The 19,452-nt window shown below is 44.3% G+C and overlaps 1 protein-coding gene across 2 annotated transcripts in view; it reads left to right on the forward strand.

Moving 5' to 3' along the window:
- Positions 1-19,452, forward strand: part of ODAD3 (outer dynein arm docking complex subunit 3) — a 66,832-nt gene that overhangs the window by 36,045 nt on the left and 11,335 nt on the right. For both annotated transcript variants that reach the window (XM_077470360.1, XM_077470359.1), the window contains 3 exons: positions 1,403-1,546; positions 4,883-5,043; positions 8,069-8,225. In XM_077470360.1, coding sequence (XP_077326486.1) covers positions 1,403-1,546; positions 4,883-5,043; positions 8,069-8,225 — 462 coding nt within the window. The remainder of the gene's footprint in view (positions 1-1,402; positions 1,547-4,882; positions 5,044-8,068; positions 8,226-19,452) is intronic.

Genomic DNA, 19,452 nt, shown 5'->3' on the forward strand with positions numbered 1-19,452 from the left:
ACAACCCCAAACACACCTCCAAGATGACCACTGCCTTGCTAAAGAAGCTGAGCTTAAAGGTGATGGACTGGCCAAGCATGTCTCCAGACTTAAAACCTATTGAGCATTTGTGGGGCATCCTCAAATGGAAGGAGGGGGAGCGCAAGATCTCTAACATCCACCAGCTCCCTGATGTCATCATGGAGGAGAGGAAGAGGACTCCAGTGACAACCTGTGAAGCTCTGGTGAACTCCATGCCCAAGAGGGTTAAGGCAGTGCTGGAAAATAGTGGTGGCCACACAAAATATTGACAATAGGGTCCAATTTGGACATTTTCACTTAAGGGTGTACTCACTTTTGTTGCCAGCGGTGTAGACGTTAATGGCTGTGTGTTGAGTTATTTTGAGGGGACAGCAAATTTACACTGTTATACAAGCTGTACACTCACTACTTTACATTGTAGCAAAGTGTAATTTCTACAGTGTTGTCACCATGAAAAGATGGAATAAAATATTTACAAAAATGTGAGGGGTGTACTCACTGAGATACTGTAAATGCTCGATTGCAGCATTTTTAATTTCCATAAATGATTTTTTTGCCTTGCAATGTACCTTTGAGCATGTTAGCAAATTTGACTACTCCAGGAGAGTAACTTGCCTAGCACAGCCCCTCCTTGTATATCACAGCCCTCTCCTCCTTTAGGAGCATTTAATTGGTGTCTGTGCTGGCCCAGCACATCTGCCCCTCCCTTCACCTCCCTATATAACCTTATATGTAGCTGCTGGGGGAGAAGGGGAATATATTGTGATACTTGAGTGACAGCTCTGAGTCTGCTTTTGGCTGCGGACAACACATCCAAGATGGCGGCTCTCAGCAACAATCTGCACAAAGGAGGCTTTCACAGGTAAATAATATACATAAAATAAGAGTAATGCATATATAATCTTAAGAGAAAATTGTTGTTGAAATTAATGAAAGGTCTCTTTAAAGCAAACTTGTCAAGAAACATAGAATTCCCAATGCAGTCCCACACTTTGCTTGGTACCCTTAATTTGCTATAAATTACATTGTCAGCCCTCTGTCTGATACACATGACCCCTTTGCCTCCAATTCAAGTTAAGCTGCCTATCTCCCTCTCTAATGTGCCTAATCCCAGAGATATCACGCATATACTTTGTTATTAGACCCCGCCCACAAGGTATTATATTGTGATAAACTTCACAATATAATACCTCGTGGGCGGGGTCTAATAACAAAGTATATGTGTGATATCTCTGCGATTGGGCACATTAGAGAGGGTGGTGCCCTACACAACTAAGGGCTGTAAATGTATAAAGGGTGGGGGAACAGTGAATTGGTACCCCCATACGTTGCTGTATTTCTCTGCATTGGGTTATAACCATCCTTCTGCCTGTTTTTATAGGCTCAGCGAGTACCATTGCCAGGAGAGGACACGCCTGTGGAAACTCAACTGGTGGCAAGCGGACAGGAGGAGGAAAAAGCGATCCGCACTTATCAGGAAGCTTTTCAGAAGATCAAGGAGGCCACTGGGGTGACTGACACACAGGTAAAGGGTTTCTTGATTTGGGGGTAAAGAGAAGGTACCTATACAGGCTAGATGACAATGGATAATATTTCTCCTGAAAAGTAAAAAGGTTGATCGACACATTTATGTGAGGCTATGGGGTTGATTTACTAAAACTGGAGAGTGCAAAAACTGGTGCAGCTGTGCATGGTAGCCAATCAGCTTCTAACTTCAGTTTGTTCAATTAAGCTTTGGCAAAAAAAGAAAAATGGTTTATTTGCAGAGCTGAACCAGATTTTACACTCATCTGTTTTAGTAAATCAACCCCTATTACATCAGTGTCCCCAGTGGGCCTCCCCTTTCATTAGGGTCCCTAGAGAGCCTCCCCTTACATCAGGATAACCAGAGAGCCTCCCCTTACATCAAGGTCCCCAGAAAGCCTCCTTACTTACAATAGGGTCCCCAGAGAGCCCCCCTTACATCAAAGTCCCCAGAGAGCCCCTCCTTACATCAGGATCCCCAGAGAGCCCCCCTTACATCAGGGTCCACAGAGAGCCCCCCTTACATCAGGGTCCCCAGAGAGCCCCCCTTTCATCAAGGTGCCCAGTGCCCCCTCATTACATCATGGCCCCCAGAGAGCCCCCCTTTCATCAAGGTCCCAGAGAGCTCCTCCTTACATTAGGATCCCCAGAGAGTCCCTCCTTACATCAGGGTCCCCAGAGCCCCCCCCCCATTACATCAGGGTCCCCAGAGAGCCCTCCCTTACATCAGGGTCCCTAGATCTATGGTGCCCGCGTGCCACAGGATCTTCCTTGGCCTTGTAGTTCTCTTTTCCAGTATACGGTGGAGAGGGAGAGGGGAGGGGCACTGACCCAGGTATGTATCAGCAAGAGTGTACAAGCAGAGCGAATCACTTGTACACTGAAGAGTGAAACTGATACATGCCCGGATCAGAGGCCCCTCCCCTCTCCACTGTACAGACTCTGGAAGAGAAATACTAGCCCCAGGGAGATCCCGCCACCCACGGGCAGCATAGAGCTGCCAATCGTCGCCTTCCACCTCCCCCCACTGCATAATAAACAGACAGCCAAAGGTGCAGGGGGAGATGCCGGGGCTTGGGGCCCCCCACAGTGGCAAAATGGCAGGGCCCAGTCACAAGTGCGACTGCTGCGACCATGACAGTATAGACAGGGGGACCGGTGCTTGTAACTCCCCCCCCCCCCACCGCCGAACCAATCATCCCTGACTGTCCCGTGTGTCCTTCTCTATTTCCTCTTCCGTGCTCCTAAGGTTCCCCTCCATGTCCTCCTCCAGTCCCCCTCTGTGCTCTTCCGCCCCCTCTGTCCTCCGGTCTCCCTCTGCTCCCCCTCCGTTTAATCACTGACCCTGTTCATTCATAACCGAGTAGAGTAAACTGTGTTTATGATTCTTCAGTTCATGACTGAAGAGCAGCCTCTGTCTTCAGTCCATTCATCTTTAGTGCAGCTGAGGCTGCACAGAAAGGGACTGAGGAGTCTGTGTCCCCTGTCTCTTTCCGTGTCTCAAAGGGGAGATATCCGGGGTCTGTTTAGACCCCAGGTATCTCACCAAAGCCACTCCCCCCTCCCAACAGGGTTGATAGAAAGAAAAGGGAAAAATTGTAATAAATAAATATTTAAGTAAAAGTGTAAAAATAATAAAAAATAAAGTAAAAAAACAACTGACACTGTCCACTCCCCCCCCCCCCCCAAAAAAAAATTCAAATAAAAGCATTGTAAAAAATAAATAAATAAATATATATATATTATGCATATTAATGTCACTGTCACATGACATTTAAAAAAGTATCAGTAATCGGTATCAGCGCGTACTTGAAAAAAAGTATCGGTGCTTGTACTCGGTCTTAAATAAGTGGTATCGGTGCAACCCTAGTTAAAACCAAAGATAGCACTTATTTTTGTACTTTCTGGTAAAGCTGGATTTCCATGTTGGGTTTAAATACGATTAGGGGCAGTGTTAGAGGTCCATAGGCCATAAACAAAACATATGAGACATTCTTTAGTATGAAAGAAAGTAGATGACATACTGTGTATTCATAATATGAGGGTATCAATGCAGTTTAGAGAGTTCCATCTCCTTCATTTAATTTATATTTATATTACATTACATCATGATGGGGGTCAAAAGTTGGGGGGGTTGAAATTACCTGAGTTATGCCATAAATTATAGATCACAGGTTAGAGATTGTTTACATAGTTATATATTTAAATTGAAAAAAAGACACGGCCGTTACGTTCAACTAAAGCTCAGTTCACACTGCTGCGACATGGGATTCCGACTTGTGAGACCCCAAGTCGCATGACATGCCAAATTCGTTGTTTCCCTATGAGAGCCGCCTGATCTGATACTAACTACACAAGTCGCTCCAGCTTTAGAAGAGGTTCCTGTACTAATTTGGTCCAATTTGGATGCGATTTCAGCCTTTATACCGGCTCCTAAATGGCATCCAAGTCGTAAAGGAAGTTGCAGGCAAGTCGTACGACTTTGCCGTCGCTGCAGTGTAAACCGAGCCTCATAGTAACAAATTAATTAGAGCCTACCTTCATAGAACCGTAAACATGCAGTTGATCCAGAGCAAGGCAAAAACCTATTTGCTCTGACAGCAAAAAATCCTTCCTATTGCCCTAAACCATTTTGATATTACCCGGATCAACATTTTCCAGTGTAATTTTTTTATATTTATACTGTAAATAGCCAGGTTTATTTTGTGCACTTCGAAACACATCCAACATTTTTGAAGAAATCAACAGAGTTGACTACAGCTAGCTCCTGTGAAAGCCGTTCCACCTTTTTCACTGCTCTTACTGTAAATAAGCCTTTCCGTATGTAAAAGGTAAACCTCTTTTTCTTCAATGCAATGAATGAATTTGCACCCAGCTCTTCCCACCACTGTGCCAACAAGATTCACAGGAAGACCTTTTTTTTATTTACTGGTCAAATCAAACGATGAGAACCAGGAAAAAAAAAAAAAAAAGAGTTGCCTTTGGCTGCATATTTGGGTGGTGCATTCCCAACGCAGGAATTCAAATCATTCAGCTTGGTATGATTTCCCCGGGTTTTGAGTTGCATATTCAGGTGAAGATGGCCCAAAGCAGGAACCCAAATCATTCAGCTTGTATGATTTTCCCAGGTTTTGAATTTCAGAAGGCTGAGGCTTGTTGTGGTCTGTCTAGATATAATCAGATCTGGGTGGGGTTCTCATAAATTGAGGTCAAGGCTGTATTTGTTCTGACTTAGGAAGGCAGGAATGCATTATTTGTAACTACAATCATAGGGATACTTTATCTCTGAGCAGACTAATGTAACCTATTTCTTTTCTGTGTCCCACTCTGGAATCAGGAAGTGGTCAGGCGTTTTGTAGCGCAGGGAGAGACTTATCAACACTTGGAGGAACTGAAGAGCGAGAATGAGAAGACCCTGGTGAGGCTGAAGGAAGAAAAGGAGAGGCTGCATGACATCTTCCAAGAGCTCAAATACTCAGGAGAGGCCAAGCTATCCAGGTAGATCATTTATAGAATCACACTGATTACCGTCCTTGAATTGGATGGTGGATGGTACCATTTTAGAAGAAGAATGGTCTTTTCAGAGTAAACCTGCGCCTATACATTCTAACTATTTTATCCCTTTAAAGACCCCATGAGTGTAAGAAAAATATGTGTTGATCTGCCAGTAACAGCTCCTAAATTCTGTTGTGAGCTGACAGCACAGCATTTTTTGTGGACCGAGTGGTGTCAGCCCTGCCCAGTTTTCTCTTACCAAACTTTTCATACCTACCCACTCTCCCATCTCCTCAACATAAAGGTTAATCATTCTGTAGTCCCAAGAACTAAGTGGGCTAATTACTCTCTTTATGATAGCAAAGGAAGTGAGCACTGGACATGACAGTTCTGAATTTTTGATGTGATCAACATACAATATCTCTTCTGCAATCAAATAAATCTACCTGCCTGTTCACAGTCTGTCATGGTCAGGGGTCAGGCCCGAGACTTCTAGCTTTAGCAGTGGAGAGGCTCCCACCAACCAGCTGGATAAGTGGACAAGCAGGCCAGCCTGGCAGATAACACAGGCTCACCCGAGGTGCGGGGTCTAAGTACTAACTGGTGTTCACCAGAGCTCCTGATGGTAGAGATGAGTTTTGTTGCATGTTAGTACCAGGCCACGGTCTTTAGGATTGCCTCGCCAGAAGGTGAGCAATCTGGGGTCCAGTAGCAGATATAGCAGGTAGAAATCAAGCAGAAGTGTAGTCAAGGAACAAGCCAAAGGTCAGTAATGAGTGGCAAAGGTACGGACGACGGCAGGAGTGACAAGAGCGAGATATTAGCTGGAAAGGGTACAATAATCTGGCATACAGGAAGAGCCGAGACACGGCTTAAATCAGGAAGTTCATGGGAGGAGCAAAGAGTTATAAGGTAAGGTTGTCTAAGCAAATCAGGCAGGGAGCTGTCCAGCATCTCCGACGGCTCAACAAAAGGAATTACTGCCAGAAACACCAGAGGTCCTGGGGTCAGGTCCAGGCCCCGACAGGGTCTTTTGTAGAATGTACACTGAGCCTGTGTGCTGGGATGACTGTAATGCTACCCATGTGTGGAAGTGACGTTATACCATACTGGTCAATCAAGATGGCCGGAGACTGGCTTCTGGAAGAAGCTGGGGAGAAGATGTAGACATTGGTGAGGGACTTTGTGGGCGTTGGGCCATTGAAGCAGAGGTAAGTATTACAGACTTAAGTTCTGCTTTAAGCTCTTGGCAGTGGCCACACGAAAATACGTTGCCTCTCGACAAGTGGGCCTTGTCGCCGAGCGGCCGCATATTTGTGTGCATTAGTATAAAAAACAGCTGTGCCCAGAGCACGCGCTCTGCGCACTCCCAACAGAGTTACCGGCAGTAGCGGAAAGCTCCCGATTGCTGCTTGCGATAAGGAACGTTCCAATCAGGTGACCACCGTGACAGCTGATCACAAAGGTCACATGATCATAAACCCCGCCCAGCCTCCTGGCATCCTAATCCCCTTAAAGGCGCTAGCCCCAGGGAGTCAAAGAGGGCATGTGCACAGTAGTGGACATTAAACTTACAACTGGAGGTATAGGGCCCGTCTCATATACCAGATAATAGCAAACAGGAGGGATTTAGGGCCTAAGTACAGAATGCAGTTTAGAAACACACATTTTCTTGTAGAGAATCATTGGCACAGCATGAAGAGGGCTCAGCATCTGAGAGTTAAGCAACAGTAAGAACAGCATTTAGAGGCAAAGCAAGATGAGACCCACATGCTCTCTGTTTTTATACATTAGCCAACATCACAATATTCGTTCTGATCCTGATGGCAACTTGCCAGCTACAGGATCCCTAATGGCGTGTACACACGATCGAAATTATGGTCGGAAAAAGGTATGATGGTTTTCCCAACGGAATTCCGCTCAAGCTGTCTTGCCTACACACGGTCACACCAAATTCTGACGGCCAAGACAACAGTCTAGAAAAAGGAAGCTCAATACCTAGTAGCCAATAGCTTCTGTCTCTTAGTTGAATCTGAGCATGTGTGAATTTTTGCGCGTCGGAATTGCATACACACGATTGGAAATTTCCGTCGGGAAAATTGACAACATGCTCTCAAATTTTTACTTGTGGGAATTCGGCCAGCTAAATTCTGATGGAGCCTACAAACAGTCGCATTTTCCGATAAAAAGCTCTGATCGGTCTTTTGCTGCCCGGAATTTCGATAGTGTGTACGCGGCATAACAGTACACAGAAATACCCATCTGCTTCCATGTGCTGCTCTCTTGCTTGCTGGATAACAAAATACACTATATTGTCAAAAGTATTGTGACATCTGCCTTTACACGCGCATGAACTTTAATGGCATCCCAGTCTTAGTCCGTAGGGTTCAATATTAAGTTGGCCGACCTTTTGCAGCTATAACGGCTTCAACTCTTCTAGGAATGCTATCCACAAGGTTTAGGAGACTGCGAGCCAGGCCTTCTCATCCACATCAGTGCCTGATCTCACAAATGCGCTTCTGGAAGAATGGTCAAACATTCCCATAGACACACTCCTAAACCTTGTGGACAGCCTTCCCAGAAGAGTTGAAGCTGTTATAGCTGCAAAGGGTGGGCCAACTCAGTATTGAACCCTACAGACTAAGATCGAGATGCCATTAAACTTCATGTGCACTTCATGTGCGTATAAAGGACTGTGGTTGGAAAACTTGGTCCGTCGGATACTCCAACGGAAACAGTTCGATGGAGACCACACAGTCGGAATATCCGACAAAACGGTCCGATCGGAGACATTCCGTCGGAATTTTCCGACCGTGTGTACAAGGGCTTATATGCACAAAAGTCTCAATTTACAAAACTTTTAGAAAAGGATAAGGATCCTAATTTCAGACCTGAGACTCTAATCTTCAAACCTTATTGGACTCAACTGAAAATAAGTTTTTTTTTTTAATAAGGATCCTTATACCTGTTGGGTTTTGTGAACTGAGCCTATTAATGAGCCTATTAATGTCTTCTTGCACACTTACAGTGGCCAGCAGGTACTGGAAGAGCTTCAAACCCACCTTCAGAAGGAGGAGAAGAGACGGGACAAGTGTAAGGAGGATCTGGAGAGAATGTCCAAAATTCTGAGCACTTCAAAGTCAGGAATGGAGCATCTGGCCACCAAAGTCCAGCACATCAAGGTGGTGAGTGTCCTGCCACTTCTATGGGTGCTAATATTGAAATAATGGAATGTACGTATACATTAAAGGATTCAATTGCAGGCAAACAGGTAAATGGCCAGTTAAAATATAAATTCTGTATGTGCACTGTTTTTCCTGCCTAAGGATTTGTAATCCTGTTCATTCAGTTTTGTGATGTACTGAACCCTATCACACTGCATAGTGTGACAACAATTTTTTATCTGATTTCAGTTTGTTACAGCTTCCTGTGTCACCTGCCTGCTCATTAGGCATCATCAAATGTAATGTAACCTTAGCAAACGTTAATGCGTATATGGTAACGGACTGCAACATATATAAAATTATTGTTTAAATGGACCCGTAACACCTTTGTGACCCTATACATCTTTTTAAAATCAAGATGTGTACATGACTTTCTCCTTTCCTGGCCAAAGCCGACAAGAAACGAATAGCCTTGAACCCGGAAGTACTCATAACAGAACACTTCCAAGTTCAGAACATAAATGTTCACGTATCCTTCTCTGCTCACCATCCTGAGAAATTTGCACAGACTTCTCAGCATTGACCAAAATGCCGCGTACACGCAACCGAACTTTCTGGCAGAAAAGGTTTGACGGAATCATTCCGTCGGATATTATGATCGTGTGTGGGCTTCATCTGACTTTTTTCTTAAAAAATTCAGACGGACCTAGGAATAAAACATGTTTCAAATCTTTCCGACGGAATCAATTTCTATCGGGAAAACCGTTCGGCTGAATGCTGGTCAGATGGACCAAATACGACGCAAGGGCAGCTATTGGCGACTGGCTATTGAACTTCCTTTTCTAGTCCCGTCGTACGCCATCACGTTCAAAACTAACGGACTTTGGTCTTTTCGTGTGTGGGCAAGTCCGTTCAGTCGGAAGTCCGTCGTAACTCCGTCGAAAGTCCATCAGAACTCCATCAGGAAGAACATCGGACCTTTTCTGCCGGAAAGTCCTGTCTTGTGTACGCGGCATAAGATTAACCCTTTTTACATAGTATTCTCACCATGAGTAATGTTCAGGTTTAACACTAAAAAGGTCAGGGAAAAACCTTACTACAGAAAACTGCAATAGGGAATCACCAATATAGCTAAAGGGACTAAGATGGCCAAGCCAATAAATATTTGAAAAATATCGATACTAAACAATGTTTTTCTTTTTATTATTATTAATCATGTATTCACAAAACAATGGGGGTTATTTACTAAAGGAAAATCCACTTTGCACTGCAAGTGCACTTGGAATTAAAGTGGTTGTAAACCCTTACAAACCACTTTGACCTACAGGTAAGCCTAGATTAAGGCTTACCTGTAGGTCCAAGCAATATCTCCTTAACCTATATGGTTTAGGAGATATTTGCCCGAAAACGGGCACCGCTGTCTACGGCGCATGCGCCGTAGACAGCGGCGCGCAGGCGCACTGAGCGCGGCATTTCCAAGAATGGAGCTGCCGCGCGTGTCGACTCCCGTGCACATGCGTGGGAGTGACGTCATCGCGGCTTCGCCGAATGACAGCGGCGGAGCTGCGAGACCCCACCAACAAGATGGATGCAGCGGACTACAGGGGACAGCGGCGACTTCGCTGGCTCCTGTGTCAGGTAAGTGACACATAATGGGCTACTATGCGATGCATAGTAGTCCATTATGCTTTGCCTTTGCAGGGAATGAAAGAGGAAGTAAACTCATCAGGGTTTACTTCCTCTTTAAAGTCGCTGTAGATCCGAGGGGCACATGCAAGGAAATAAAAAACAGCATTTTAGCTTGCACATGATTGGATGATAAAATCAGCAGAGCTTCCACTCATTTCAGATCTTCCCCTTAGATTTAGAGCGACTACACTTCCAAGTGCACTTGCAGTGCAAAGTGGATTTGTCTATCGTAAATAACCCCCAATGAGTGTGGAAAGCATAACATGGTAGCATTCCTTAAAATTATTATTCCTGCCTGTAATGCATATGCTGTCGCAGACTTCCAAGGCATGCAGGGTTGGATAAAATTCAATGATTTAAAAAAAAAAAATAAATAAGATTTTTTATTTTATTTAAATCGATTTTTTTTTTTTTGTATTACATTTATTTTAATAAAATGCTTTTGGAGTAAAAATATATCTAAAGACAGTTTTCTATTTAACCACTTGACCACTGGGCACTTAAACACCCTTAATAACCAGACCAATTTTCAGATTTCGGTGCTCTCACATTTTGAATGACAATTACTCAGTCATGCAACACTGGACCTATATGACATTTTTGTCCTTTTTTTCACACAAATAGAGCTTTCTTTTGGTGGTATTTAATCACCGCTCGTTTTTTTATTTTTTGTGCTATAAAAGAAAAAAGATCGAAAATTCTGTAAAAAAATGATTTTTTCTTCGTTTCTGTTTTAAAATTTAGCAGATTAGTAATTTTTCTTCATAAATTTTGGCCAAAATTTATACTACTACATATCTTTGGTAAAAATAAGTACAAATTGGTGGATATTATTTGGTCTTTGTGAAAGTTATAGGCCGCGTACACACGCGGGGACTGTTCGCTCAACTTTGTCCGCTGAACAGTGTTTCGGCGGACAGTCCGCTCGTGTGTAGGCTTTCAGCGGACAGTTTCAGCGAACAGTCTGCTGAACAAAGTTTTTCGGAATTTCCGAAAAACTGTCCGCTGAAACTTTGTTTCAGCGAACAGTCCCCTCGTGTGTAGGCTTGTTCGTCAAACTAAGTTCCGCGCATGCTCAGAAAGGATTTACACGCCAAAGTTTGCATTGCAGTGTATAGGACGTCGTTTTCTAGTCCCGTCGTACGTGCCGTTCACGTCATCGCGCACGGTTTCAGCGGACTGTTCGTTCGTCGCGTGTGGCCAAGTCCGTCCATGCTAATTTTGAGCGGACTGTCCGCTGAAACTGTTTGACGAACAAAGTTGAGCGAACAGTCCCCGCGTGTGTACGCGGCCATAGAGTCCACAAGCTATGGTGCCAATATCTGAAAATTGATCACACCTCAAGTACTGACGGCCTATTTCAATTCTTGAGACCATAACATGCCAGAAAAGTACAAATACCCCCCAAATTACCCCTTTTTGGAAAGAAGACATTCAAAGGTATTTAGTAAGAGACATGATGAGTTTTATGAAGTTGTAATTTTTTCCCACAATTCTTTGCAAAATCAAGATTTTTTTTACTTTTTTTTTTTTCACAAAATTGTCATATTATCAGTTTATTTTTCACACACAGCATATGAATACCACAAATTACACCCCAAAACACATTCTGCTATTACTTCCGAGTACTGCGGGTATTGCACAGTATTGGCGGGTATTGCAGAGTAATAGCTGGCATTGCAGAGTAATAGCTGGCATTGCAGAGTATTAGCTGGCATTGCAGAGTATTAGCTGGTATTGCAGAGTATTGGTGGGTATTGCAGAGTATTAGCTGGTATTGCAGAGTATTGGTGGGTATTGCAGAGTATTAGCTGGTATTGCAGAGTATTGTTGGGTATTGCAGAGTATTAGCTGGTATTGCAGAGTATTGGCTGGCATTGCACAGTATTAGCTGGCATTGCAGAGTATTAGCTGGTATTGCAGAGTATTGGTGGGTATTGCAGAGTATTAGCTGGTATTGCAGAGTATTGGTGGGTATTGCAGAGTATTAGCTGGTATTGCAGAGTATTAGCTGGTATTGCAGAGTATTAGCTGGCATTGCAGAGTATTAGCTGGTATTGCAGAGTATTGGTGGGTATTGCAGAGTATTAGCTGGTATTGCAGAGTATTGGTGGGTATTGCAGAGTATTAGCTGGTATTGCAGAGTATTAGCTGGTATTGCAGAGTATTGGTGGATATTGCAGAGTATTAGCTGGCATTGCAGAGTATTAGCTGGTATTGCAGAGTATTAGCTGGCATTGCAGAGTATTAGCTGGCATTGCAGAGTATTAGCTGGTATTGCAGAGTATTGGTGGGTATTGCAGAGTATTGGTGGGTATTGCAGAATATTAGCTGGTATTGCAGAGTATTGGTGGGTATTGCAGAGTATTAGCTGGTATTGCAGAGTATTAGCTGGTATTGCAGAGTATTGGCTGGCATTGCACAGTATTAGCTGGCATTGCAGAGTATTAGCTGGTATTGCAGAGTATTAGCTGGCATTGCAGAGTATTAGCTGGCATTGCAGAGTATTAGCTGGCATTGCAGAGTATTAGCTGGTATTGCAGAGTATTGGTGGATATTGCAGAGCATTAGCTGGTATTGCAGAGTATTAGCTGGTATTTCAGAGTATTAGCTGGCATTGCAGAGTATTGGTGGGTATTGCAGAGTATTGGTGGGTATTGCAGAGTATTAGCTGGTATTGCAGAGTATTAGATGGCATTGCAGAGTATTTATGGGTATTGCAGAGTATTAGCTGGTATTGCAGAGTATTAGCTGGTATTGCAGAGTATTAGATGGCATTGCAGAGTATTTATGGGTATTGCAGAGTATTAGCTGGCATTGCAGAGTATTACCTGGCATTGCAGAGTATTGGCATGAAATTGAGGGGTTAAATCTCGGTGAGCAGCGATGTGGGCACTGCAGATGCAGCCTACATTGCTGCTGACACTGATCTCTTCCCCCTCCGCTGTACCGATCGGTGCAGAGAGGGGGAGGGAGGAACCGGCGTCATAACATGACGCCGGTTTGTTTACAAGTGATCACTCCGTCATTTGACGGAGCGATCACGTGGTAAACGGCCGCGATGAGTGGCCGTTTACCGTGATGCGCCGTGGCGCGTGAGAGCGGAATTCTGGGAGGACGTCATATGACGGCCTCCCAGAGTTAAACAACCGCCCTGTAGCCGTCATTCGGCTATGGGCCGGTTGTTAAGTGGTTAAGATACTTTAATGATTTAGTTTATTCAACATGAAATGGAGCTTAGTTATGTAGCATGAGGCTGTATATTCTGCAATATTTACATTTTTGGTAAAATCATTCAATGAATCCAAGCTCTGTAAGCTGAGATAACATGCACTGCATTGATGCATTCACACAATTTCACAGTAACCATGAGATAAATCAAAGTTCAGGAATATTCCTTTATTTCATTGTTTTGCAAATCTATATATACTAAAAACTGTATGACTTGATCAGTTCTGATATCACTGTTTTACTAACTTGACAGCATATTATTCTAAATAGGAAACTTTCATTTTGTTTGCAAATATTAAAGATTCTAATTACCAGCAAGAATGCGTCCTTACATTTAAAGAGCTCCTGTCAATTCAGATCCATCATGGCAGCGCCTGATAGCGGACATCCATACACCTGCTGCCGCCACGTCCCTCACCTTGTTGTGTCACTGCCCCATCACCAGCCGTTCCATTAAAATGAATGGGACTATCGGTGAGTCAACAGCGGAGCAGAGGAGGATATCAGCAGCAACTGAGTAACTATGGAGACTTGGAGAGATAGGAGCTGGCAATTAGCCGACAGCTGAGCGGCCAGCTCAGAGAAGGAAGGGCTGGGCTCAGCCCCAACACATAGACGGTTCAAACCTGCTGACCTGGCCGAATATTGATTTTTCCTGGTGCCTCCATGGCAGCATACCAATGGTTAGTTGCTCTGGCCCCTGCCGACCCAGGACCACTTCATTCTCTCCTGCAGTATGGAGTCCCATTGCTTGGGCTGCCAAAGGCACCAGATAAGTAAGGGAGCCCTTTTTTTGTGGATCTTTTTTGGGCCGTTTTTAAGGGTTAACAGGAGCCTGTCACTCTCCTCTATTTTTCCCTTGTTGGCATGTCTCATATATATATCTAACCATATTTTGCTTGTCTACCTATTGTTTAAACAGCCTCCCTCCGTGTGTGTCCTCCTCCTCAACTAGAAGCGTGCGGCACTTTGTGCGCGCCATTCGGCTCTGCTTTACCCGGCGGGGGACGGAGTCACGGCAGTAATTTGATCTGTGCAACCCGGGGATTGGATGGTCTCTATAGACCTTCAAGATGCATATCATCATATACCAATCCAACGGCAGTTTCAGACATTTCTTCGGTTCAAAGCAGGGGACTTACATCTTCAATTTCAATGTCTTCCCTTCGGGATCTCAACGACACCCAGGTCTTTCACCAAGGTACTAATGGCAATCTTGGCTCCTCTTCGAGAGAAGGGGATTCGAGTGCTACATTATTTGGATGATATCCTAATTTTATCCCAGCACAAAGAGAGTTTGAAAATACTTGTGCAATTGGTCCTAGACATGCTGATCAGGTTTGGGTGGCTGATCAACTATTCCAAAAGCCAGCTCACACCTACGCAGGAGATGACATATCTGGGAGCATTCTTGAAAAAGCAGTTTCACTCCCATCAGAAAAAATTCCTATATTGATAGGGAAAGTAAAAAGAGCACTGGCTAGCCATTCCATGTCAGCATCAGACTGTCTGAGCCTACTAGGGTCCCTCTCTTCATGCATACCCATGGTGAAATGAGCCAGGTGGCATCTATGGATGTTCCAGCTGGGCTTTCTGTCACAATGGAGGAAGAATTACCTGGATCAGAGGATGTTGGTTACGCCCAAAATGAAGTCTAGCCTCTGGTGGTGGACAAGGCCATCCATCCTTCTGGTTCATTGTTCCCTTGGACCCATCTTGTGGACTGTTATGACGTCAGACACAAGTCAGTTAGGGTGGGGAGCACACTATCAAGACCATTTGGTACACGGGAGATGGCATGGATGGCAATCTTGCATCTAGCCACCTTCTTCAGAGGTAAATCCATCCTCTTCCAGATGGACAACAGAGTGGCAATGGCCTATGTCCAGAATCAGGGGAGAACACACAGCAGGTCCCTATTCAACAAAGTAATACCCATTCTAACATGGGCCAAGAGGAATTTAATCAACCTATGAGCCTCATATATCCCAGGGCCCGAGAATCAGTTAGCCGATCGTCTTTCAAGATTATTCAGCGACAACAACGAATGGTCTCTGAATCCGAGGGTCTTCCTCTGGATATGCCAGCAATGGGGCACTCCCCAAATAGACCTCTTTGCCTCCCCGCTAAATGCGAAAACACCTCTATTCTTTTCGAGGTTCCTGTCTCTGAGATCAGCAGGGGTGGATGCCCTAGTCCAACCATGGAATTTTCAGAGGGGATATGCATTCCTCCAACCCCTCTGATACTAAGGTTTCTCAAATGCCTAACCACAGAGAAAGTCACAATTTTGGCAGTGATTCCGTATTGGCCCAAAAGACCATGGTTCATGCTCCTAGTCAGGATGGCCCTGTGAAAACCGCTTCCCCTTCCATGCATGGACAACCTTCTGTCTCAGGACAATTTCTGTCACCCACACCTGGAGATTCTAGACTTGAGGGCCTGGAAGTTGAGCGGAAGAGGTTGGGCGAGTTAGGATGCTCGCATAGTGTTATCCAAACACTACTACGGGCAAGGAAATCATCCACTAATTCCACCTATTATATGGTTTGGAGAAAGTTTACAGAACTAGCAGAGACTAACCATTTTGATCCCCTGGATCCCAGAGTCCAGAATATACTTCTCTTTTTACAGAGTGGATTGGACTTAGGTTTGGGCCTGAACACACTCACACTTAAAGTCCAGGTCTCAGCCCTTTCAGCTTTAACAGATACACGGTGGCCACTAAACCCTCTTGTAGAACGCTTTTTGAAGGCAGTCCTAAGATTGCGACCTCCCAGGAAAACGCTATAACCCAAGTGGGACTTAACTATTGTACTTCGTAACCTATCAAATCCTCCTTTTGCTCCCACAGAAAAATGCACCTTAGAGGATATTTCCTTGAAGGCGGTCTTCCTGATCGCCATCACTTCAGGTCACAGAGTGTCAGAGATCCAAGCACTAGGATCACAGGAACTCTACATCACCTTTTTTCCCCAGACAGGGTGGTTTTGCAGCCTATTCATCAATTCATTTCTAAAGTGCTTTCAGTTTACCATTTTAACCAGGAATGGGTTCTTCCAGCATTTGGGGAGGACTCAGCCTCCTCAAGGCTGCACGAGTTGGATATAGCCAGGTCCCTAAGGCAATACTTAAATTTGACACAACAGTTTCACAAAGATCAATGGCTATTTATCATCCCAAAAAGCGCCAAAAAGGGAATGGCAGCACCCAATGTGACCTTGGCAAGCTGGATTGTGAGGTTAATCCAAAGAGCATATTGGGCTAGTGGTCTTCCAGTTCCAGATGTGGTCATTGCGCATTCAACGCATGGAATAGCCTCCTCCTGGGCAGCCTTGGCACGAGTCTCCCCTGTGACAATTTGCTGAGTGGCCAGTTGGTCATCCTTCAACACTTTCATGTCTCACTATAGTGTAGACCCAGCGGTTCTTACTTCCCGAGAGTTTGGGAAAAAGACCTTGCAGTTATCTGTACTGTAGTTTTCATTACATTTCTTATTGCAGTACCCTACCTGTAAGCAAGGTATTTACCATTGGTATGCTGCCATGGAGGCACCAGAAAAACTGAAAATTGAATACTTTCCTTCCCTGGTGCCTACCCATGGCAGCATACACCATCCCTTCAATAATCCTTAAATCGGTGTTCTGCTTAAAAAAAAATTAAAAATTAAAAGTCAGCAGCTACAAATACTGCAGCTGCTGACTTTTAATAATCGGACACTTACCTGTCCCGGGGTCCAGCTATGCAGGGGACTGAAGCCCTGCTCGTCTCCCCCTCCGCTCGGCCGCACCGGCATTTTAACTGTGGGCAACCGGCTGTGACCCATTGCACATGCACAAGCCGCGTGCTGTGACTGGCCGCGCAATCGTGACAGGTCCCAGATGATTGACAAGAGGGAGGGGGGAGAGGCGATCTCCCTTCCTGCACCGAGGGAAGTGATGTCAGGAGCCCAGGCGCCGAAGGGGGCAGATTACGAGGGACCCCTAGCAACAGGCATTTAGAGGTGAGTAAAAAAAAAAAATTTCTCCAAATGTTTTTCTTTAATTTTTTTAAGCACATTAATACTTTTTTTTTTTTGGGGGGGTGGTACTCCACTTTAATGTTATGAGGTCTAGTTACAAGAATACTGGCTGAGGGGAACAACTCTTTTTTATAGAGTTAAAGTGGACCTGTGGGTTGGTAGAGGGTGGAGCAACCAACCATTTGTATGCTGCCATGGGTAGGCACCAGGAAAGGAAAACTACGGAAAGGTAAGTATTCAATTTTCCGTTATCTATAGGCAGGCTGGTTGTACTCAAGTTGATCTATTGATCGACTTTGGTACAATCAGCCTGTCAGGTTTTTTTTTCATATGAGCACTGCCGCGGGCTTTAACCGGCAGCAGTGATAATTGTATTCTGATGGCGAGGGGAAACTTCCCTCTGTCCAATACAATAGCGCAATGGGAGGGATTCCCCCATCAACATTGGCTGTGCTGATGGGGGAATCGAGCACTTTTCTTTCCTTAAACCCATGGTTGAAGGGAAATAATTGCATAATGTATGGCCAGCCTTCGTTTCCCCTTGCCCTCTTCTGTCTGTAAAAAATATACACACTGTTGGTTGAATTCTGTCTGTAAACAACAGACCGATGTTCCCACAGTTTATCTGCAGACTTTTATTCCTGTGATTACATTTCTCCCCTAACTTCCTTTTTTTTTTCAGTATTGCACAGTTTGTGGTCTGTGCCCTTGTGTACACCTTATGGCATAATAAAATTCTGATATCTACACAGCATCTGGCTGGCAGAAAGATCCAGCACTTAAAAACGCATGTAGTGGTCTGTAAATGCTGCAGGTTACGTGTGTTTAGATATAAACGTCCCTAAAATGTTCACTTCCATAAAATTCTTCTTCTCTTCCTCTAGCTTTGTTTTCATCCCCAACATGTATGTACATACACCTGTCTACATTCATAAATGCAGGGCACAATTGCAGCTGTGTGTATGGAACTGTATTATACAATATGGCTGCGCTCAGATCCATAAAATACTATATATTGTACAAATCTGAACGCACTGCTTTATACACCTGTGTGGAGCCCTAATACCGCGTACAGACGAGTGGAATGTCCGTCAGAAAAAGTCAGACGGAAGCTTTTCAGTTCATCGTATATTCCAATCGTATGTATGCCGCATCTGACTTTATTTTTACGAAAATTCTGATTGACCTAGAAATAGAACAAGCTTTAAATATTTCTGACGGTAATTTCCGCTCGTCTGTATGCTGTTCCGACGGACCAAAAACGACGCATGCTCTGAAGCAAGTAGGAGAGGGAGGCTATTGGCTACTGGCTATTGTACTTCCTTTTTCTAGTCCCGCCGTACATGTTGTACGTCACCGCGCCCTTAACGATCGGACTTTGGTGTGACCGTGTGTACGCAAGACAGTTTCAGCGGAATGCCGTTGGAACTCTGTTGGAAAAACTTTCGGAGTTTATTTCGATGGGAAAACCAGTTGTGTGTACGCGGCATAAGGCTATATTCACATGGCTATGCAGGAGGATCCTGGGGCAGCCGCTGGTGAAATTCAGTATATTCTCACTGGAAATTCTAAACACTGCTTGCCCACACTGTGTGCAACCAGCAGCAGCTGTCAGATTTGTATTCTGTAGTACTGTACATATCAATGGCCGAGCAACCCTATAGCCCCATACACACTATCAGATATTCTGCTGATTTTTTCCTTCAGATTTACCAAAACCACATAATATGGAGTCAAACCTTATGCCCCATACACACGATGAGATTATCGGACGAATGATCGTCCGTTTTTTATTGCATGCTAATCTCAGATCGAATCTGATGAGTTTACTAAAGTCACGAAAATTCCCGCACGACAGAAAAAAAAATTGGAAGTGATGTCATGTGTTGTAATGCATTTGTATTGCATTTTCGAACGATAGCTGTACTGATTAAACGAAAATTGTACAATTTGGCATCGTCCGAAAAAAAATTCCGTGCATGTCCGATAGAATAATATCGGATGTACTGTCCTAATCGGCTCTCGAAAGCTCTGTACTAACGATCCGATTATCGTACGATCGCTTCGAAAGCGGTATTTTCCGTACGATTTTCGGATCGTGTGTACGGGGCATTAGGAGTTTCAATTTGTATGCAATCAGGCAGGCCCTTGTACTACATGGTTTTGGTAAATCTGAAGACAAAAATCAGCAGAAAATCTAATAGTGTGTATGGAACTTGCTGTTTGTTCACTAAGGTTCTCTAACAAACCTCTGAGGGCTTCGTAGAACAGCTGTATTTATACTGAGATTAAATTACACACAGGTAG

The sequence above is a fragment of the Lithobates pipiens genome, unplaced genomic scaffold (genome assembly GCF_037356315.1).
Source record: "Lithobates pipiens isolate NorthernLeopardFrog02 unplaced genomic scaffold, aLitPip1_a1.2 Scaffold_8, whole genome shotgun sequence".
Taxonomy (NCBI): Eukaryota; Metazoa; Chordata; class Amphibia; order Anura; family Ranidae; genus Lithobates; species Lithobates pipiens.